At 41.2% G+C, this 23,513-nt stretch overlaps 1 protein-coding gene and 1 long non-coding RNA gene across 2 annotated transcripts in view; one reads left to right on the top strand and one right to left on the bottom strand.

The window, feature by feature from the left end:
• Nucleotides 1-16,051, top strand: part of LOC115402218 (fibronectin type III domain-containing protein 4-like) — a 21,468-nt gene extending 5,417 nt beyond the window's left edge. Inside the window, exons 2-6 of the mRNA XM_030110727.1 lie at nt 3,706-3,821; nt 4,972-5,176; nt 12,026-12,115; nt 13,960-14,093; nt 15,858-16,051. Of these exons, the coding sequence (XP_029966587.1) occupies nt 3,706-3,821; nt 4,972-5,176; nt 12,026-12,115; nt 13,960-14,093; nt 15,858-15,899 (587 nt within the window). The 3' untranslated portion in view covers nt 15,900-16,051. The remainder of the gene's footprint in view (nt 1-3,705; nt 3,822-4,971; nt 5,177-12,025; nt 12,116-13,959; nt 14,094-15,857) is intronic.
• Nucleotides 3,914-23,513, bottom strand: LOC115402232 (uncharacterized). Its single transcript, XR_003933095.1, has 3 exons — nt 23,375-23,513; nt 19,084-19,086; nt 3,914-3,926 (listed from the first exon to the last, which is right to left on the bottom strand). It is a non-coding gene; the product is annotated as an uncharacterized LOC115402232 (long non-coding RNA).

Genomic DNA, 23,513 nt, shown 5'->3' with positions numbered 1-23,513 from the left:
CTCCACGCCTTTGGATTATTCATCTCAAAGCATTTTTTTTTGGACACTTTGCAATTACTCGATACACAGCACACAGCGCAGACACACTTTACAATTTAAATAGGAAAAAAATAATGATTTTTGCATGCATGAATACATGCACACACAGACAAAATAGTATGTGTATTTGCTGCAACAAATTATGTTTTATTCATGTCATTGACATTTTAATATATATTGAATGTTAGTGGCAGTATTTTTAATAATTTTCTTACTTGCTACTGCAGTTATGTAATGATGCTGAATGTCAGTGATATTAGCATACAGTGAAGCCTGTTACCCTTTTCAACTCCTTCAATTTTTCCCTCCATGCCTTTTGATTATTCATCACGCTTTGCTTCTCCACGTTTCTTAATTACTTGCTAATGCACACAGCACAGACACACTTAAAGAGTTATTTATGTATGCATGGATGCATACAAAAAAAATGACATAAATATTTATATTTTACAGGTATCAAATATATAATTTATACACACACGCAAGCACATGAACGCACCTTTCTACACTCACAACAAGCACTTTTGTTTGACTGTTGGGCTCCATCATTTTGCCCTATTCTGAAATAATAATGCTATAAAAATTGTCTGCAGTCATCAATTAAGTTGTTTGTACTCAAGTTTATTTTATCTTTTTCATTTGCCTCCATTACAAATATGAAAAAACGATGTATTTACAAAAAAGAAAGGAATCCTCCACTCCTAGATGCTTTATTTTTCTTATTCTTATCATGGATTTTATTAAAAAACTGTGTAGGAGAGGCCTGTTCATAATTCAAGTACAAAATGAGTGGCCATATACAGTAAATACTGTCAGAGCAGAAGGACAGTGGCGCTATTACTGCTATACTATACAGTATGTATGACTTACTCAAAGCTTTCCAAAGTTCAAGGACAACTTAAAGCAGACTTGACTTTCTCTCTCTTAACCTCCTTCACATCCATCTTAACACATTACAACACTCGCTTCCCGTTAAATAATAAATAATAAAAAAAAAAAAACTCATTAAAAGGATAAAATGAGGCAGGCATGACTTCTCCACCTCTTGATACCAGTGTTAGCCACAGCCAGGCCTGCACCATCTCCACAGCTGGAACATTAGTTTTCTGTCACAGACTAAAAAAAAAAAAAAAAAAATTAATCCGTCCACTCATTCAGCTTCTCTTCTCGCCCTCCATAAAACAATCTGAGTGTTCTTGGAGCCACGGGAAGCCGAGCTTCACGTGAGCGATTGACCCTGACCCCATACGTCTCATAGGGAACATGAGGGTGACACACAGAGACTGATAGCCCGGCCTGACCCGGGGGTCTCCAGATCTCCTCCAGCGCCTCCGTTTGCACCGAGCACCCGGGCCGCCGCTGACTGCAGAGCAGATAAAACAGACAGAAACACAAGAGAGGAAAGGAGGACTGAGAGAGACAGAGCGGAATAGAGACAAAACAGATGTATGGAGAGGAGAGAGGGATAAGAGGAACTGTGGAGGGAAAACCACAAATCAACTGAAATGGCTCGCAGTTTCATCATTTTTGTCTCGAGTTATTTTCTCAACTGCATTTTTAGGATGAAATGTTGTCCTGGTACAGCACACGCCTTGAGCTGTCATCTAATTTATGTCACCGAAATACATAAAATACAAACTGACTGACAAAATGAAGCCCAGTTTGGGGCAAAACGCAACAGAAAGCTGTAATTTCATTTGAACAGCTGCATTTGTTGTATTATGATTTTTAGAATTGTTTTCATTCAACTCAGGGCCAAAACAAGCTGTGTTCACCACAGACACGCATAATCACAGTCAAACTTATGAGAACTTCAGAGTCATGAGTTAAGGTTTTTTGGACTGTGAGAGGAAACCGAAGGGACAACTGAGAGAACATGAAATCCCAATCAGTGTCAATGTGAGGCGAACATGCAAAAAACTTAAAAAAAAAAAGGTGTCAGGGTCAATCCTTCCTACTCAATGCTTCTTTCCCAACACATTCAAGTATTGCCAGTTGTATTACAGGTAAATGCAGGTCTCCCATCCCACTGTCTGTTTTGCATATTCTTTAGTTTTCTTATCTGTCCTTATATATTTTCACATTGCATAAAAAGGAACAAGTAAAGATGATCCCTTATTACTCAAAGATTTACTTCTGAGAGTTTAAAATGAGGTGTATTTAACAAATGATTTAAGAAAATAATTATTGCTGCTTAAATGTAATATTTTTTGAGTCATTAACGCACATTTGCAAGTAATTGTAAGAAGATAAATAACTTGAAGAAATACTGATTGGGAAATTATTTCTTAGTTGTTTCTTGGTAATAAATCTTGTAAGGAACATGCATTTGTGGGATGAGCTGCAGAGCTGAGTGCGAGTTTTACCAATGACGAATCTTTTCTGACTGTGTCAAATCTCTTTGCACCTATCTACATTGATGCGACTTTGTAAGGTTTTAATGAATAACCCAATTCAGATTTCCCTACTCATGTGTGACTTCAGCTTTCCATGACTAGAAGTGGGGAAAAAGGCAGTCAAGAGGACGGATAAATCCATATTTATTTGATGTATGTACAAGTTTTGGATTCTATTCTTTCATGATTTTCTCCTGGAAGATTTTTTTGTCATCCTTTCATACCTGACAAAGCACAATTCCCTCTCACTTGACCTTCATCACACAGCATCCCTTATTGTTTGTGACAACATAAAGTCCATCAGAGCTTTGCTAATGACAAAAGCCCAAAGGAAAGTCTCCAGGTACCCAATTGTCCAGCCAATCCCATCTTTCCCATCTATCTGACCTGAGCGAATGCCTGCGGACTGGATCTCTGTGCGGGTCCCTCTATTAGACCTGTCACCCACTGTTTCTGCTGCCTTTTGCTTCTCGGGCCTTTGTTCTCGCTTTGCAATCAGCCCGTCAGCCGGCAACCAAATCATGATCGATGGCTGCAAAGCGACAAGGTGAGGAAACGTAAGCGCGTCTGTGTGGGACGATCGCGGAACTGTGTCGGGTCGACACTCGGAGCTGTTGGCAGGACGGAATGAAAAAAGGGAAACGCTCGTATGTTATCCGTGAATTTAATGTGTCAAGACTCGATGTAAACAGCTCAAGCTTAGAAGGAAGTCTAGGAAAGGTGTTGTTTTGTCAGAGGAAACAGAAACACGCTGTTGTCAACACAGTACAAATGACACAAAAGCCACCCAGCATGTACTAATGATCTGTTTTCACTGGGCTTGTCTGTGGAGACGGTCGAATGCCTGACCTTATGCAGCATGTGCCATGTACCTATGGGGACAACAGCAATGATTTCAAGTAATCCAGTAGCACCGGCCTGGTAAGGTAATTATGGTGACATTACTGCAGTTGAATGATGAACCTAAAGGTTAATTAGCTTGAGAGCAGAAGACAGCGAAGTTGTTTCCAAACATGGCAGAAATCCAACTAAAACTACACGTAAGATTACAGATCACAGCTGCTGCTCGAAAGGGATTTTCATATTTATTCACTTAATGAACCTTGAAACATTAAATCACATTGATAATAAGTTGCAGAAACACCTGTGATGAGATCGATGAATAAATGTGCTCGAGACTTCTGAGACACAGATGGTATGCGTCCAAGTTTAAGATCAATAAAAGCGTGCGGCTTAACAGATCTCCGTCTCATTGTTTACTTTCTTGCAGATCGGCCACCAGCGCCGGTCAATGTGTCTGTGATGCACCTGCGAGCCGACTCCGCAACCGTGTCCTGGGAGGTTCCGGAGGGAGACATAATAATTGGCTTCTCCATCTCACAACAGGTAATTTCTAAACTTCTGACACAAATCAGGAGAGCCACGGAAAGGTCAAAAGAGAGTCTTCAAATATAGAAAATGTCCTTTTTTTGTTTCTTTTGTGGTTTAAAACTGAGTATTTGGTTTGGAACTGTTGAAAAAGTTTTGATTTTCCAGCAATCCAAGAGGTTTAATAAGGAATCCTTTTTTCCTGCTGTATCTCAGGCCTGACTGCCCGTGAGTGTTACTGTATTAGAAAAAAATTGGATGAGTTTGAACGATTTACCCCTCGCTTAACAGAAAAATACTGACAGAAGCTTCTCCTCAAGCCTGAAGTGAGAATGAAATGTGTCATGACCGATGAATCAGCAGAAAACAAAAGTATAGCGTGAAGCGCGCAAGTCTGATAAACAGCATTTAACTTTTCACAGAGGACAAAAAAGATTTTAAAGGCTTAACATAGGGGGAAACGCTGTGACTGAATAAAAGAACGTATCATCCAGCTGTAATCAGTCTTGTGCTTAATCACACAGTAATTTGACTGGTTTTTTTTAAAGTCAACGTGACTGATGAGCTGAATATGACATTGGCCTTCTCCGCATGTTATACAACCGCAGCTTAACACTCCTACTAATTGCCTTGAGTGTGTGTGGAAGTTTAATCGTTGCATTAGTCATTGTTTGCATGAGATGTCTTATTCAGGCAAGGCCATTAAAAACACACACGCACACACACACACAAAAAAAAAAACAACATCTGGAGATCCTCCAAGTGCAGACGAGTTTGAGACAGTTTCGAAAGTAACTTTGCGAAAGGTCAAACAGAAAGGCTTCGATTATGAGAGCTCGTCTCTCAAAGTGCTTCAAGGCTGAAATAATGTGAAATCGGATTCCTCCACAAACCAATTTATAGTCAAGACCCCGTACGGAGAAAATAATGCGCCAACTGTTAATATAATAAAGGACTCAGCATGCCGCTATCCAGAAGCCTGAATATTTTCTGGTTGGTCACCTCTGTTTTACATGGGAACGAACTCGCCTTGAGTGTTACTGAAACCCAATTTTAGAGGCTTCTGTTTCTGCGCGGCAGCATCCATCACCTCCTTGCTCTCTGTATTGATCATGTGACCCATTCGATATTTTAATCCAGGGAGCTCTAACACTCTTTCACCACCCAGAGGCAGGACGGACACATGCAGCGCTTCATCCGGGAGGTCAACACGACCAGCCGCTCCTGCGTTCTCTGGGACCTGGAGGAGGAGACGGACTACATCATCCAGGTCCAGTCGATCGGTCTGTACGGGGAGAGCCAAGCCAGCAAGAAAGTTCACTTTCGCACACTCAAGAAAACAGACCGCTTCCCTTCCAACAGCTCCAATCAAGGTATCGTGTTCGGACAGGAGTATGAGATGTATTTACTGCTACGACAAAACATTTGTCATCAGAGTCAAATGTAATTATTAGGTTAAAAAAGGCACAAAATTGCTCACGTCACGCGTTGCTGCCTGGACTTGGCTTGCCGTGAGAGTTGTTACATATCCTCACACGAATAGCCAAAACAAAATTATTGATTTTCCTTAAGAACGGTGATAAATCACTGGACTGCAGTGATACTTTAAAAGGGATCTTTATGTTCGAATGGTATCAGAGGAGTCTTCATTTTTTTTATTATCAGCCATTTCTTAATTTGAAGAAGACAGAAACCTGAAGTCTTTGGTAATATTGTGTGCTCTGGTAAGAAAAAAAAAATACAGACAGTAAAATAATGAGACTTCTGCGACGTGGTGCAGTAGAGGTTATCACTGGTGGTTTGAGTGATCTGGGCCTTACAGACTTTGCATGTTTTCCCTGACGTTCTTTGGCTTTTCTAGGTTTCTGAGTGCAAAAACATACATTTGAGGTTAATGAGAAACCTGGCAAAAGCCATTTTGACATGTGCAGCAACAAATTGCTTCACATGTCAATCTGGGATTTCACACGGCAAATCCGTTCGGGGAAGGAGGGACTTGCTGTAGAACTCTTTGCGTTCATTGGACGGAAGGACACCGTTCACCCGCCTAACCATGTTTGGTTTCAGCCAATCACTGCAAAGAAAAAACCTCTTGCTGATCGTTTTTCAAAGACGCAATAGAGGATTCATCCAAAACAGATTTAATCGCTGTTGGGATATTCACTGTTTTCGCTAGCCATGCTAATATTATTAGCAGTCTGTCGTTTCCTGCTTCCGTCAAAGCTTCATGTCCCGCCCTAAATGACGCGTGATTGGTCCGACCGAAAAAAATCCGAGCGTGATTGGTCCGGCTGAAAAAAGTCTGATCCTGGGCACATAGGCTCGAGCGGTACAAGATGGATTCTCGTGGTGTGTGAGAACAAATACCGCGAGAATTCAGCTTGCCGGCAAGGTTAGTTAATGAGTGTCCAGGAGGAAGGGTCAGGTTACAATGGACCAGAGACAAGGGAAACTGATCTAACAGATTGTTTTAATGCTGTAAAGAGAATGGAAGAAACTTTCAGACAAGGAAGCATACGCTCATGGGTGATGTGATGCAATAGGTCTGAAGATTTTCACATAGACAAGTTGAAAAAAAAATTGTTTGGCTGTTGATGACATTCATAAAAGAAGCTGATTTTGTACTTTACCAACATGAAATGGTGGCAAATGGTGGATCCATTTACATTATGGGTTTACTTTCTGATACATGATGTAAAAAATTGGTGCAGTACAAAAAAAAAATAGAAATGCAAAGCTATGGCTTCATGCCACATGAGTCACTACCCTGCAGTCTTCTGATCACAACATATATTATTTGTAATATCAAATGAGTTTAGTGTCTTACTGCTTGTTTGCTGGATTTTGGATTCTTTTGTAATAATACATAAAATACAGCTGCAGAGGGGCTTTTATGTAAAACAAGAATCATCTGCCCTGCTCGGAGGTTTGTGTCTATAATCACTCCTTCAGTTTTTCTGCATTGAACTCACATTGTAGTGAGAATAGCTGTGCATTAGGCAGAACAATCTACTCGTTTTGTGTCTTCTGTTGCTTCCGTTTGGAATTTCTCCTCAACTAAAAGCAGCAAAGTTTGTCAAATTGCAATACCAGCGATAAGGTCACAACAAATCATCCGCTGTTTTTTTTTTTTTCTCTCTTTTTCCTCGGTGCTCTTCAGCACCAGCTGTTACGTAACATAATGCTTTGCTCTTTAGTCTACATGATCTGCTGCAGGCTTTTCTCTCCCCACGGCGGACACTGAGGTAACCCGTTGCAGACACTTTTTCCATTTTCTTGCTGTTGTGCTAAAGCCTCCTCTTGCTGTTGAATGCTTTTAAAGCGCCCTGACATTGAGGAAGCGATACAGAGGAGGCTGGTGTGAGAGGAACTGGAAGCCTCCTTTCACAGCTTCTCTCTGGGGGGTGGGGGGTGGGGGGGCTCCGTGTGCTTCTTGCGCTTTTATTTTCTCTTAGACTCCAATACATTATTGACAGACTCTTCAAGCATGGCTGCAGGCGAGCTCCTGCGAATTTATGCAACTTTATATCACTCTGGGTGATTCTGCTTCTAAAATACTTCAGATTCAGTGTATGGGGCTGAGCTCACACACTCGGGAGGGGGGGTGTATGAAGACTGTGACCAACACAGAATGGATTCAGCGTCTGTCAGCTTTTTACTGTTAGTTGTTGTGAGTGGAAACATTTTACATTTTACTTGAAAGTTTCTTTTCTGGTCATGTCTGCTTTAGTTCAGGAGTCCAAAGCATTTGATACTTGTAAACCGAACTATTTCCTCCACTGCGGGGTTTAGCAGTGGCGTCCAGGTCATGGCGACAAGCGCTGACGCAAGTGAGCCATACATCTTTCTGTTCAGCTGACTCAGTTTGGGCACCATTAGCTAAGCTGGCAGGACTGACCAAAGTGGAAAAGAAAGAAACGGATTCAAACTCAAGCGCATGAGAGACCCGTCCATTAGCTAATATATGCTGTAAATAAACCAATCTCCCATTGCGTCACATGAAAAATCCAAGTTTTATTTACTTAACAGAGATGAGTTTGAAAATCAAACTGACCTTTTGATGTCTGAAAATTAGAGAAAACCCCATGGTCAGTGTAGGCCGGCGCAGATTTTGGAAGAGATTGACTATGCAACATTAATCAGGGTTTGTCATCCAACTGGGTCAAAAAGAAAAAAAAAAAACCAGCCCATTCAGTGGATGAGCTTCATTTGTAAAGTTTGTTTTGGTGTGTTGAAGCAATCAGCATCAGCCTCCCATTAATCTTACAGCTGACTCCTCCTGCCCCACTTTTAAAGTCTAATCAACTTCCTCAATGGAACTTTCGCAAACTTCAGGCTTTGCTTCCCTTTGTTTGGCTCTGTTGTTGACAGAAAGCTCAAGTTTGGATCAGCTGACATTGGGGGAAAAAAAACAGAATACGCATCTGCAGTTCTAAAACTGAAAATGTACAATTTATGTTCAAATTACGATAAATAATTGAGCAAACATGCACGTCTCAGGGCTGCTCACCGACGTCAGTTCAGACAGGTACAATAATACGATATGGCAGGTGGATTGATGAGGCCACGATCGTTTTGACATGACATGACAGAGTACACTCGTCTCTGTAAAACGGATGATTGGGAATGGTTTTATTAAACAATGAACGGTGAAGGCTGGGTACAAACTGAACGGGTCGCCAGTCCATCACAGGGCAAAACAGACAGAGACGTGACGCCCTGCGCCCGGGGTTTGAACAGGGAGACGTCTCGTGATGAAGACAGCTGTTCCACTGGGCTGACCACAGTAAAAGAACGAACTTCATTCAAGGTTGAGTACCTTCAAAGACAAAATGCGGTTACATAATGAAGCCGTGACCTCCGTGAATAAAATGCAAATGATCCAGTAGGCATCTTCACTTATTTAACTCTAAAACTAAGGTGCTGAAATCTCCTCAGGATAACCTGTTCTCTCACTTTGGTGACAGGAATCAGAGATATTTATGAGAAAGAGTTCTCAAACTCGTCTTAAATTCACTGCATGAACTGCAGGGCTGCACACTGACCCATTTTCACCCACAACTTAAGAACAGAATTAGGTCGTCTGGGTGTCTGCTGATAGAATGCAGTTCAGTGCAAAGCAGATTTTTTTTCTTCTTCTTTTCACACTCGGGGTGTGAATTTCTCAATATTACAATATGTTCAGAACAGACCCACAGAGACATCTGATAACTACGAGGGAGCCCGAGAATCGTAAAAGATAACAGACTCGATGCTTCAAAAGGAGAAACTAAATCTTCACTGGTACATCAAGCTTATACAACATGATCTTAAAGTCTCCATCTAAAACTACAAGACATGCGGCTGAGTGCAGAATAACATAATAAGACATTGTCTTTTTGCTTTTTGTTTGGGTTGTTGACGTTGATGTTGACCACCGTGCCCTAAAAAGCCTTTTTAATGTACCTGGCTCCACCGTCACAGAGCCATTAGAGCGATGCTCTGCCACAGCCAAGCGCCTCCTATTGAAACTTCATTGATCTGCAGTATATGTATATATTCTCAGGCACTGCTGGTATGATACTCATAAATCAATAAGGAGCTTTCCTTTTTTTATCTTTAAAAGCAATTCTATTCAATAATAAGATTTCACAGTAATGCATGCATCCTCTGATGTTTACCTGTGCAGGTCAGATTAGTGATATATTTCATATAAGGCATGTCCTGCCAATCTATCGTTGCAGGATTCAAAATTAAATCAGCCTCTGTTTTTTTTTTTCTTTCTTTCAAGGGATCAATATGTCTTTCCAAAGTCTATTTCAATTTCATTAGCTCCAAGGAAAGCTTTTATTCTGAGTATGTCATTATTCGTGTTGCCTGTCCTTCAGGATTGGAGCATGCTCCTTTGCAGCTCTGCCTTTCAATCAACTTCAGCTCAGAAGAAAATTAAAAAACTTAGTTTGCAGGATGTTGTTGACACAGTTTGTTGACATCCACGACGCAGTTCTACATTTGCAAAGGAAAAGAAAGCATCTGAAAAACAAAGCTTGCCACGTTTAAATTCCAATCTGCTGAGATTCATATTAAAAGGCACAGATAAGGAAATGAACAACTCGCTCATGAGCCAGCGATGCTGGAGTTATTGTTGCATACAGTAAGTCATTCCTCCAAGGAAGACGTGATACCGCTGACAGTGTTACGTGCTGCTATTGTGCTGCCAATCCACTTCACACAGAAGAGCAATAAAAGATCATTTTCAAAGGGTGGATGCCTTGAGCAGTCAGACCTAACCAGGTGGGGTGGTCCCCTTAGACGCAATTACTGCAGGATGCTTCAAAGAGATGCTCGGCTGTCTGAGTCGGGAGCAACGAGACAAACCTGTGCTACACACAGTCAGGAGAATCAAACAGCTGAGTGGAAAAGCAGGCTTATCTTTGTCTTTATATAACGTTGTTGGCGTGATATAACTTGCTGATATGATCCATGTGTCTTCTACGCTGCTCAATCCTGTGCAGAGTCACTGCAGTAATTCCCAGGTTACGATAAGTGAGGGCAGGATACACCCTGGACAGGTCACCAGCCCAAGAGGAAACAGTGAGAACATGCAAATTCACAATTTGGTTGGATAAAGCAGATATCCAGATGTTCCAGAAGGACCGATACATGTACAGTATTTGCATCGATTGTTGAATTCAGCTGTTAGAATCCAGACTGAAACTGAGGTTTAATGGTTCCACAGAGTAATGAAACTAAAAACAAAAAACATCTGCTTTGTGTCAAGGAGCCATCTTGAAAGAGTAAATCAGATGATGCATCGTGGCGACACAAGTACAGAATCCCCCGGCGTGTTGTTACACAGTTTCCTGACACAGTTCGCAGCCGCGATCAACATCGTGGGATTGGGGGAGAGCAGGAGGAAGGTCAACTAATTATCCCGGCACAAACTCTTTTGTGCACCAGAGGAACCACAATCCACTCATTCTGCCCTTGCACAGAATCACACAGCATGTGTGAGTGCTCTGCCAGCATCAAATATGGATGAAACAGCAGCAGGACACGATATTCAGGTCATGTGGAAACTCTGCTCTTTCACTCTGTGGTATGAAATCCATTGTGTCAAGTTTTCTCAGCTGTTCAGGATACTAATTGTGTTGACAACTGTTAAGGAATATAAACTGCGAAAGTCAACAAATATGGTCCTCTGCCCAGCAGAGGGCTGAAAAGCAGTGCTCTGCAGGGTTTCGATTAGCTTCAGTTTACATCTCGAAGATTGAAAGAAGTTGTATTCCATGCTTTACATTTACATTTTGCTCTTTGATCCCTCATGAGCTGGCCAGGGCTGAATGTGGAATCGGTTCAAAGAGTTTTTTTCAAAAAGCAACCAGAAAACTGTAAACAAGCAGGTTTTATAAAGCATAGAAATCTCGCCGATGATCAATATACGACCAAAGCAGTCTTTCCGATGCTTTCGTCATCCGAACACGACCAGCAGGAGCCTCTCCCTGCTTTTCTCACAGAAAACACTCTTATCATCAACAGCATTTTACCATCAGCATAAGCAGTTCCTCAAATCAATGGGACAATTAAAATGAAGCTACATGCAAGTTAAAAGAATGAATGGTGTTGGAATAATTACATTTATAATGTCTCTTATCTTTTTTCCAGTTTACATAAAAGTGCCTGCCTGATATTATCCAGCAGAATTAAAGATAATTTACCATCGGGTGTGTCATGATGCAGAACTTCCCTCTTTCCACTCACACGCCCCGACAGATGAAAACCCAGACCAAAAACGCGGCCGTAAACCGGGCCTGACTCTGTAAATCCCATCATGTGAAGCGAGCGAGCAGTCGGGCATTCGGGGCCAGTTTCTTGACAACTTGATTCACTAAAAGAGGCAATTGGGAAGAGTGGCGTTCTGGATGAGTTCCATCCATGCAAGTTAAGAGATAGTTTGGAAAGCGGAAATAGGCTCATAGTCAATCCACTTAAAGGAGGATTAATGCTATAAGACTAATATGTGGTATTGCTCCCCTGTTCTATTTTTTTCTTACCACTACAGGCCTTTTTTTTTCCTAATTGGCATTACAGAATTGTTCTAATGTGAGCAGCGCTGGCCCAGAGGAAGAAAACAGGCAAAATGCCCATTCTGTTTCGTAGGCATGACCCTGTATTTGTGCTAAAGTGTCAAAAACAAAACAGTATTTAGTGTGAGTGAACTGTCCTGTCTGTCCCTCCTCCAGATGACCCCACTGTCCAGGGCCTGGACAAGTCTCGGCATCTACAGACAGGAGAGATGATCATAATAGTGGTGGTCCTGGTCATGTGGGCAGGTAAGTTTGGACAGATGTGTAATAATATTTCACTCAAAATAGTCATTAACAAGGACCGAACTAAAGAGAAGCCATAACCACCTCTCTGTGTTCACCTGCGTCTTATTGTGGGTGAAAATGTGATTTTTGGGTAATTTTTTTTATATGTCAGCTCCAGCCGGTTGAACCTGCAGGACTGATGTGGTGGGAAGTGTTTTCACGTAGTTCCAAGTGCCAATCACTTAAGACATAAATAAATCGACATGAAAATCTGATAACAGCTGTGACCTTACAGTCTCAGGCCGCTGTCAATCAGCTCTGATTAAACAGTCCAAATGGAGAAATGAAGCACAGTGACTGAACACACACACACACACACACACTTACTGCAGTGCTTTCCATGTGAAATAACTTACATAAGGCATTGAGAAATGTATTAAAATCCAAAATGAGGCATCAGATGTTACTGATCAGTCCACCTGATCTCAAAAGTGTCACAAATATACCTCTGACTTTTTCTGTCCATTTGCAGCTTGTTTCAATTTGTTGTCAGTCTCAGTGATCAAGGATGACAAGACAATCCAAACACATATTTACATTAGATTAGACAGAACATTATCGATCCCTTTGGGACAAAAACCTCAAGGAAATTAATATTACTATGACTGTAGTTTATGACTACAGGTTATTTCTGTGGCAACAACAAGACACTGATCAGTGGAAACAAGACCTGTGAAGTGAAAAAAAAAAAAAAGCCAAAAGTCACGCACCCTTCAGTCCGGTTGGAAAAAAAAGAAAGAGAAGTAAAATGTCACATCTCACAACATCCCATCCCTTTTAGATTTGCCCGCAAACACAGAGCTGGACCAGCATCACGGCTCCCTGAGCACGGTCTCCGCTCAGCTCTGACTTCCTGCTCCTCTGAGGATGTGTGCTGATTAATGAAGTGTTGAGGCACAACGCGAAGTGGCACGTCTGACAGGCTGCCAGGAGCGGGGCTTCCCACCCCCGAGGACCAGAGTGAGATGTTAAATAATACTAATGAGGGAAACCAAAGTATCACGAAGGGCTGCGAGGAGTGGGAGTGAAAAGCTAAAAAGTTCCCATGTGGCACATTCATAATGGGCTGCGTAAATGAACTCGAGTCAGATTTCCAGAACCGTCTTCTTTTTATCTGCCCAATTGGAAATTATTGTAATTTATTCTCCATTTATCAAATCCTCTTCTCTTTGCCATCACTCCAGTGTCAAACACTGCAATATCTTGTGCTCTGCTGGATCGCACACACACGCACAGTGATGACCGCCATCATCAAATTATACGTCTCCATCTGCAGTAAAAACAATAGTAATTTGTTGCGCCGCTGAAGAACACTTACATGATGCATGTATAATTGTTTGGTAATTAAATGGATTCGGTTATGCTCCTGAGTGGCACTCCCAGCTTCGTGGGCCTCATTACGAGGGCTGCGCGTCAGATTCGGAATATTTTAACGATGGCGTTCTCGTGGAAATCCATAACCTCGGCGATGGGAGAAGGTAATCGTGCAGCATTTATCCGGACCGGGGGCAGGACTGCATCCGGCAGATTGCAAAATGCATAAAAATGAAAGCCCGTGGAGAATTCTCGTCTTCCAAGCTTTCAGATAAAGGCAGAGCCATCGCGGTCCCGTGGGAATGAAATCCCATTATCCACATGGCATTTCAGCATGTTCAGTTAGAGACGGTGGTGACATGTTGCTGAGTGACGGCTGCTGACTGCATTCCAACCCTCTCTTTTGTTCCTGTGTGTGTGTGTGTGTGTGTGTGTGTGTGTGTGTGTGTGTGTGTGTGCTGCACATGTGCCCATCTCTCACCTCCCGCCAGCTGTTATTGCCCTCTTCTGCCGGCAGTATGACATTATCAAGGACAACGACTCCAGCAACAATAAGGAGAAGGCCAAGCCTTCGTCGGAGAGGAGCACGCCGGAGCACCACAGTGGAGGGCTGCTGAGGAGCAAGGTGAGCGCCCCACACTCCAGCGCAAGCCCTATGACACACACACACTTCAGAAAGTTTATCCTGAATGGATTTCTTCACGGGCACTAGTCCGATTCATGCATCTATTAAGCGACACTGGCTTTCTCCTTCTCTCGAGGTGCCGAATTTCCACACAGATAAATACTCTGTGTAGAAAGAGGAACTGTTAGAACTGGAAAAAATATTCACTATTTACTCGGCTTCATTCAGACGGTGTTTATATCAAATAATTGGTGTGATATTTTAGTTTTCCACATAAAATCACATCCTGTATGAAACTGAGATCAAGTTTAAATTGAAAAAGTTGACAAGGACGTTGGAGAAAACAATAAATGGATGCTTGAAATGTTGAAACGCAGCACTCAAAGCCACGCCCATCTCACTCAGTGTTAGATCAATTATAACAAAACCTTCTCTAACCAAGGTAATAAAACATACAGCAGGTAAAACTATAATAGGCCCAGAGTAACAGTCCTGGAAAATGGCATCCCATAAGTGCAATCCTGCACTCTGGAGAATAAAACAGCAATATAGCTCCAGCTCAGCCTGAGTGCTGAATTCAGGTCACACTCATCGAGTCAATGTCAGAATTTATCTCTTCGCTGTCCTCATTGTTGCCGCTGATACATCTCACATTTCAGCCACACAAGCTTATTTGTTAAATTTTGCATCCGCTCCGCCATGTTCTGAAACAGATTCCAGCCCAAGAAGTGGCTGAAACACAACTGTGAGGCTCATTTAACTGTGTTCAACTTCAGAAAAAAAATGCTGGAATATGTAATGTTTACTTATTTATATCATCAAAACAGGATGAGATTTGTGGGGGAAAAAAAAAACATCCTACTAATGTTAAATTTGTGAAATTACTTTCAGTCTGGACAGAAAGTAATAAAACGACCATAAAACAATGAGTCAGTAACTCTGGGGTTACAAACGGTGGGGAATCCTGCCGTCCCGCCGTGCAGCTGAGCTCCAAATAGAAGCGTTATCCTGCAGAAGATGCAATCACAGGACTCTAAAAGAGTCCCGCTGTGCAATATACTCCAAAAATATATATACTGACAGGATATTTGTGACTAGAAAATGCCAATTCAGGACCGTGTTCAAGTTGTATTGAGTTCTTTGTAATATTACAGATAAGTACATGTTCAACTTTTGAAATATTATTTTCTTTAAATGTTCATTACTTTAAAATACAAGCATTACAATTCTTCCTATTTGTTTCCAAGGATTTTATTTGCATCATTTTTTTTTTTAGAATTGTGATTTCTGTACCATTTATGACATCAAGAAAATTCCCAAGTCAGTATTAGTCTGTGGATCACACATTTGCAACACACAGTCAAACACAATTCAGTAATAATGAAAAACGGAATGATATTAAGGGTTGATTTCATCTTAAAAGGTCGTATCGGCCATCATGCAGCCACTAAATAAAAATAAATCAAGTCAGCCTGATTATTATTTTGAAAAAAATATGAAAATGTAATTTTAATAGTCAAAGTAATGCACCCACTGAAGCGCTGTAATGCTGCAACAACATCTTTACTCTCAACTACTTGTTCAGGGTTTTTCTTTTCATATCAAAAACACATCATGTAGGGTTCATATCTGAAGTCTCACCTTTCTCTTAGAGCAGTGTCTGTTAATCCAACAGACGCTGTCTGATTGATCAAAGCATTTCTTTGCTGTACAAGAATAACAGACACAGTAAAGGCGACTTTTGTTTCACTCGTCTTTCTGCAGTTTCATCCGTCTGTACCATCAATCAACATCATCGAAGTGTGAGAAGCGGGAAAGCCGACGTTCGATCCGTCTCCCTCTCTGTCCGACATCAGTTCATTGTTGACCTTCCTCGCCGACGGGAGAGTCAACGCACAGAATAAAGTGAGTTTTCTGTCGGGCGTCATCGGAGGAGAAGCACTTATGGAAGAAACAAATGCATGCACCCGGTATCTGTGGGGAAAATACGACACCGAACTCCAAACTAATCCAGCAGCCCTGTACACATCTACACACTCTTACTCTCTCTCAGTCACCGTAGGAACAGAAACCTTCTCCTGCAGGTCGATAGTGTAAAACTTAATGTTAACCCATGGTGCAGTTAACATTGATGTCTTTGCCAGGTGCTTGGTATGTTATTGCAATACAAAACACACAACTTATCATCTCTGGGAAGCGTGTCTTTGTGACTTTAAAATCCGCAGTGTATTTTTGATATTGGCATGTGCAATTACGGTAGAACACCGCCCTCATTTGTTATAGGAAGCTCACAATAAATCACATGAACATACATGTCGGATCATAAAGGCGTGATGCTGTCTGACTGCTGAGTAGATTGTTAATAAAAGGAGAGAAAGCAAATAACATCCGTCCAGAATCCATCTGTAAGTAAATACAGTCACTGCATTTCTTAGTTTTTCCTATTAGTCCAACATGAATGCCATTTTCTGGTTCGCATTGTATTTTTTCATATTTCCTACATGAATAACTTCTCTGTACATAATTCATTCATTTACTAAGTAAAGTTGCATGCAGGTTATTCGCGTGTAGAATAGCATTTGATGTGCACTCCATCTTAGATGCCACAAAAAGGAGAAATAAAGTTGATTGCAGTACGACACAGCCTGATTGTAATTCTTTTTTTTTTTTTTTTAATTCTTCTGTTTTATGTGCTTTTTATCATCCGGTGTTTCTTTCCTGCACATTTCCAGATAATTGTGCTTCCTGTGGTGGAAAATAAAGCTTTAACACCCCATTACTAAATTAAAGCTAATGCAGCGACGCTTCTCTCTCTCTCTCTCTCTGAAAAGTATAAATCACTTCCACTGGGCACAAAAGGCACTTTTGCACATAAAATGCTCTTCAGATGCCACAAAGGTGCACGGTGTGCAGTGAGTGCTCGCCAGTGCTCACACGAGGAAAGTGCAACTCACGCACAAAGTGTTTGGCAAATCTCTGTTTCCGACTCTTCAGGAGGGGCGAATTAATTAGTTCAACACAAAATACAGTTTGTTATCATTCTGTAGGAGGCTGATGGTTCAGTTAGCGTCCAGTCAACTCATGATCCATCAAAAATCTTGTCTGGTGTCAGAATCTAGATCAGACGCTTGAGTTGACGTCGTCTATCGTCACTTCTCAGCTTGTTTTATTGTAAAATGTTTGAGTCCAGTCTTTTTTAAGGATGAATTGAGCTTAAAATCTTTAGAATTGTATTTTTTGATTTAAAAAGAAAAGGTTTTTTTTCAGATTTATTTGAATACATTTCACAAACTGCTTTTCTTTTCCACCTACAGGGTTTCTTTACTGTGCACTTCGGTGTACTTCAGGGATTTCTGAGGTCTTGCTTGGTTCTTGATCAGATTAGAAGTGGAGGTGGAGGTGGGGATGTATCTTTTTGCACGCACAAATTATAAATCTTGTCACTGTTATACAAAACAAACAACAATTAATTATTAGTAATACCACAGATAATGATTCAACTTTTACCATCATCATCTGAATGAGAAACTGAATTATTTTCTACACAGTGAACTGGTTGAACTTGGAAATAAAACTGGATAAATTTGCAGAAGAACTTGGTTTCAAGGAAGCAGGAAGTAGCTTTCAGTCATAATTGACATTAATGTCACATTTGGCAAAGTCTACACCTTTAATATCGATATCTGCTCACATCAACTGCATTGATCCTTTCACTGTAACTCAATCAGCCAAAGAGTTTGAAAGAGGCGCTTTTAAAAATGTAGACTCTAAAGTGCACATTTTTTTCAGTGAAGAGACTAAAAGTAAAACTTTGTCAGTGTCTGTCTGAACAGAGTACTGCAGAAACAGGAATACGCGTTTTAAAAATCATCACCAAAGAACCTAATGTTGTTTTTACTCCTGAGATTTAACTGTACATGTGCAGCTCGCCTGACTGCTGCAGTAAGCAACTTAAACTTAACTTTCAGTTTTTTAAGTTATCTTACATCAGCTTAAACTATTTTGCAGGCTCACTAAAAAGAAAGTAATGGAAACACATTTCTTTACATCATTCATAGATTTAAAGCAAATTGAAGTCAAAAAGTGTTTTCATGTGAATCCAAATGAACAGCAGAGCAGTTACAGTCTTGCTAATTGAGGTCTCATTAATTTCACAGTAAGAAATTAGAGGCTCAAAGTTGGATCCAGCTAAAAGCGGCAGGCTGCGAACGGGTTAAGATTAGTTCCATCATGTTTTCTGACCAGCGGGAAGCTAATTGACAGGATTTTGAAAGTGACGGGCTTGACACCAGCGGAAAAGGTCAGCGGATTCACGCGGGGAAACGAAGCCTTTCAAGGGACATCAGCTAAAGATTCACATCTTGTTAAAGCTCTGTAAGTGCCGGCTCTCGACTCAGCGTGACAAAGGGGTAAAGACGCCGAGCCAATGCCGCTCTGCGATGTTACAAAGGGGGAGAGCGTGACAGAAAGCTTTGGATTGATTCAGGTCACAGCATCAGATTTTATAGGACATCTCTACAATGCAAACATGAAGCAACCCTGCAGGAGGCCAGGGACACTTGGAATGTTTCTGTCAAGATGTCAGACTTCTTTAAGGTACAGCCCGATACTGTTTTTATTTCTAACTTGTAAAAAAATGTGATAAAAAAAGTAGTGATATTTATGCTTTGTGCTTTAAGCTACTGTTTCATCCAGCATCAAATCTTAATGTCTGGAAAGAAAAGGATGGATCGAGTTTGAACAGAGTTTGAAGCTTTAATTGTTATATTAGTCATGCATGTCAAGTAACCATCCATCAGGCATCGTTACTCTGAGGCCCAGCTGACATTTTAGCATAAAAAAACAAGACAAGACATCCAAATGAGCACAAGCTTCAACATCCAAGTGAACAGAAATATGCTTGTTTGTCTCACCAAGTTAATTAGCAGATAAGACAAATGTGGCATCGTTGGGAATGCAGGACACGAGTTACGCTCGCTAGCCCGAACACACACTGCTGCTGCAGGGACTCGGCTCGTCCTAAAGTAAACTCAGGAGTGTCAAACGCACAGTCCAAGGGCCAGAACTGGAGAGAGAGAGAGACTCTGATCCCACCTGCAAGATGAAATTTACCAGCTGTGAGGAATTATGACATGAACTACAATGTATTCATTTGTCCACCAGGGGCATGAATCATGTGGTGAGGTGATGAGGATCACCACACAGATGCAATTGTTTCAAGAATTTGACAAGTTATCATCATAATATGAATCAGTCTACTATATTTCTGACTTCCAGCTACATGAGGCCAAACACTTTAAGCCTGTGAAGATGTAAACTGTGTAATAAAAATCCACTGTGGTCCGCACATAACATAAGTTGAGTTCTACTGATTTATATGTAATAATGTTATTATTTACTGGTCCAATCCACCTGGGATCAGACAGAGGTTAAGTTAAAAGGAAAAACACTTTGAGGCCCAAATGAGGTTTTTCTAATCAGGCAGCATGAGGCTGTTCAGAGGGCATCAACCTGACTGATGTGACAACGGTCCAGCCTCCCTGCACCTTTATTTTCTGCAGTGATAAATAAACCAACCCCCCCTCCTCTCCAAGATGATGAGCGTGATCACTATCAAATCTTAGATTAGCTCACAGCAGCTGGTTGCCTCCCACACAGCTGCTACCTTCATCCATAATGATCTGTGAGGTATGAGACAAGACTGCACTGTTTCACAGAACAAATTCAATAAGCCGTTCCCTGATCAGGAATGTAATTACACGGTAAGTATCCAGGAATACAGCTCATCTTAAAATAGAAGGTGATTACATCGTCCGAGGAATTAACTGATAAAACTGTATTCCCTCCAAAACCTCAGTGCGGCACAGCAGACGATTCCCATCAGCTGTTGGGGTGATTTATGGGCTGTTACGGCCAAGATGAGCCTCAGTTAGATTGTAGATGTGATCCAGATATCCATGTGCATCACGTCTGCATAAATATATCGATCTATAAATATCAGATTTTGCACTGAAGTCTGCTTTCATTATTGCATAACTTGGCAGCGTCTTCCCAATATTCGTCCTCTCCTCAGTTTCCTGTCACAATTTGTCGAGCCGAAGCAGAAACAGGCGGACAAACGGGGGCCAAAAACTCAAACAGGAGCGTAAATTCATCTTGACGTTATTATGAGGTGTGGACTGTATAATGAAGCCTCCGTGGGGTTGTCAAGCTGTTTTTCAGGTTTGTTTGTACCTGCTGCTACTGTTTTGTTTTGGGAGTATATTTTTATCAGTACTGTTCCTGCGGCGCACATTTATAAAGCAAACAGAAATAACAAGAACTGCTGTACTGGATTCGACAGCATGTTCTGAATAACATGTGTTTAAGTGTAACTGATGATAAGTATGCTATATGGCAGGTGTTGTGCTCCCAGATACTTACTCACACCAGGTAATCCAATTACATTTGAACTGATTGAAATCATTTGAAATAAACACTTTAAAATGGCCCTATCCAATTAAAGTTATGATTGAATATGAGGAAGTGGTATAATCCTATTTATAGTAAAAAACAATCCCAAATAAATGGCGTATTGGATTATTGATGGTCTGTCATGAAATGTCGCCACATGATACTTCATGTAAGTTGTTTGGAGAAAAGCATCAGAACTGACTGATGCTGCACTTAAATAGATTAAAATATTTGAAAATACTTGAAAGGGCAGATGGAAGTAAGTGTGTAGTGAATAAAAAAGAGAGCATGTAAATGGCAAAATCTGATTTCTCAGTGGGATACAGTAATGTCAGACTGACACAGCCGTGGCCGTGTAAACGCAGCTGCTGGGATCAAAAAGGGACTTTTTGTGACCTTCTGAAATGAAATGAGTTTGACATTCTGAGCTACAGCTGCGGCGTGTACGACTGTCACCATCCAGTCTCAGTCGCTTCTCAGCATCGAGCATCACCAGCACAATATTACACCATCAAGGCAGCGTCCAACACCTTATCACTCAGTAATTAGCCGTTTCTAAATTGAGCGAAATAGCCAATTAACAATCAATTACACTCTTATGGATGCTAAATTGATCGATTTGCACCTCCCGGGACACCAAGGACAAATCTGACATTGATAATGTGAACATATCGCCCTAAAGTTCAACAACCTAAACATCATGGCTGCGCTCAGAGGAGGTGTGGATCACTGCTCAGTCAGCCAGACGGTGACAAAGCATTTTTATTTACTGCTGTCATAATAATAAAAAACTGCTATCCCAGCTAATTGTTCTGACTGCTGTTTAATAATCACAGTAAATAACAAAGCTATTTTTAATCGCGGCCATTTGCTCTCACAGCAGCGGGACGACGACAGGGCGGCAGAGAACCGGGGTGTGTTTTCAGAGCGCCAAGATCAGCAGGCAGAGCAGAGAGAGGAGTCGAAGATGGTGAGGTGGGGGGGGAGCAGAAATATTCAGGCCCCTGCACTTCAGTAAACACATCCAAACATAGCGCGCATCAGCCTGAAATTGCAAATTGTTCTCGCCACATAAATATAACATCACAGCCGATCTGCAGGAACGACGGTGCAGCACATAAAATAACATCCAGTGTCTTCTAGTGTTTGTTTAGCGCGCTGAGGATATCAAAGTGCAGTTTGTTGTTTTGTTTCGGGCCTGCACTGGCATTCACATCAGACTGCTGTGTTTTCTGACGGCAGGCCCGGTGCTCCAGAGAGCGGCGCTTCATCTGCAGCAGAAAGGCTTCTGATGGAGGACGGCGTTGTCAGATTGAGTTTTCATGATAGTCAAGTCCTTGCGGCTCAAGCAATCAAACCTTTGACTTTTATCTCATCATCTTCCGCCGCGCAGCCAGACTCGATCCATAACACATCATATTTTGGGATTACCTGCTTTGATTAATAATTTGTAACGTTTGGTGCAAAGTTTCTGGATTCAATTTCTGGCGTCTGCACTGTGAGGCCACAGATATTCTTCCAGATGCTTTTCGAATCAGCTATGTTTGTTCTCATTTCCCTCTCACAAAGCGATGGTGAGGCACCCCGCAATGAAACCTCTTACATTATAATTATATTTGCATATTTGTATAAACACTCGTCAGTCTGAACCAACACAGACAGATTACAGAAATGTGTTCAGGAAGCTGATGCGATTTGGTTTCATAAAAGACTAAATACGCGCAGGAAAAACTGTCTGTCTCATGCAGTGATTGTTCTTGTGAGGTCCTCCAGGTGCTAATACAAATAAACATCTATTTGTGAGGCGTGTGTTCTGGTGCCTGAGGAAATAATTCAACTCCTGTCTTTGATTTTTTTTTTAACAATTGCGCTGTTTTGTGAAGTTTTCAAGGACAAGGAGACGGTTTTATAAACACATTTTCATTTACAGGTTGAGATCATCCCAAATATTACACACATTAGAATCCCAAAAACCATCCCTGATGAGAAGAAGAGACAAACTGTCCCATCCCACAGTCAAATACGGAGCAATAAAAAAATACACCGAGAAAATCCATTTTATAAAATAGGAATCTATTTTTTCTTCAAGTCTGTATGAGATAAAAACCATATGATGGCAGAAGAAATTCAGCATCATCATGCAGGCCTCTAATGACCGTAAATCATATCAAATGGATCTGAAACTGGATGCTCTGATTGGACTGCATGCAGTAATCTGGCCTCACGCACTCATCATGGTGCAAATGATAAATCCCAATAATGCCACGAGACAGTGTTCGAGCCTATTATTATGTAAATCGGTCAGAACATTAAACACCACAGACACTGGTGTCTGCACCGAGAGTATATAATTCTATTTTCATCCCATCTTGAGGAGTGGCCTGAGCGAGCCGATATATCGACGACGACGGCGCTGTGTCCATCAGACAAGCCAAACAGAAAAATGTGCCCCCACCTTGACCACAGCAAGCGGAGATATGCTCGGCAGAAAATTACAGTTTATATTCAAATGTAAATCTTCTGCACCGCTCAGCAGGAAGAACAAAGAACACAAAGAATTCCCGCACGCAGACGGCGGGTTTCGGTCTGCTTTCTGCATATTGAACAGCGTTTGTTTATTAATAAATTGCAGAAATCAAATGAAAAAAGCTCCAAAAAGACAGACTTATCTGGTATTTTTGTAGCATTGTGTGAAATAAATCACCATTCTGTAAAAAAATGACAATTCAGTGCGATCAAACATTTGTACAAAGTCCTTTATTATGCATAAATATGTAACAAACTGGAACAATCTCCAGTTCTGTACAAACCCTCACACAGATTAGGACAACCGCTATTATCATATCATCACAACACTGTTGGAAACCCACTCATTGCATAGATAGAAAATAAGCACCGTGTTAAAGTAAACCAGAATTGTAAACGTCAAAGTTTTGTTAGGTCGGAATAGCTTATCTGAAAATCCTC

Source organism: Salarias fasciatus, chromosome 15 (genome assembly GCF_902148845.1).
Source record: "Salarias fasciatus chromosome 15, fSalaFa1.1, whole genome shotgun sequence".
NCBI classification, from domain to species: Eukaryota; Metazoa; Chordata; class Actinopteri; order Blenniiformes; family Blenniidae; genus Salarias; species Salarias fasciatus.
The sequence above is the reverse complement of the archived record's forward strand: the minus strand, read 5'-3'. Positions and strand labels throughout refer to the sequence as shown.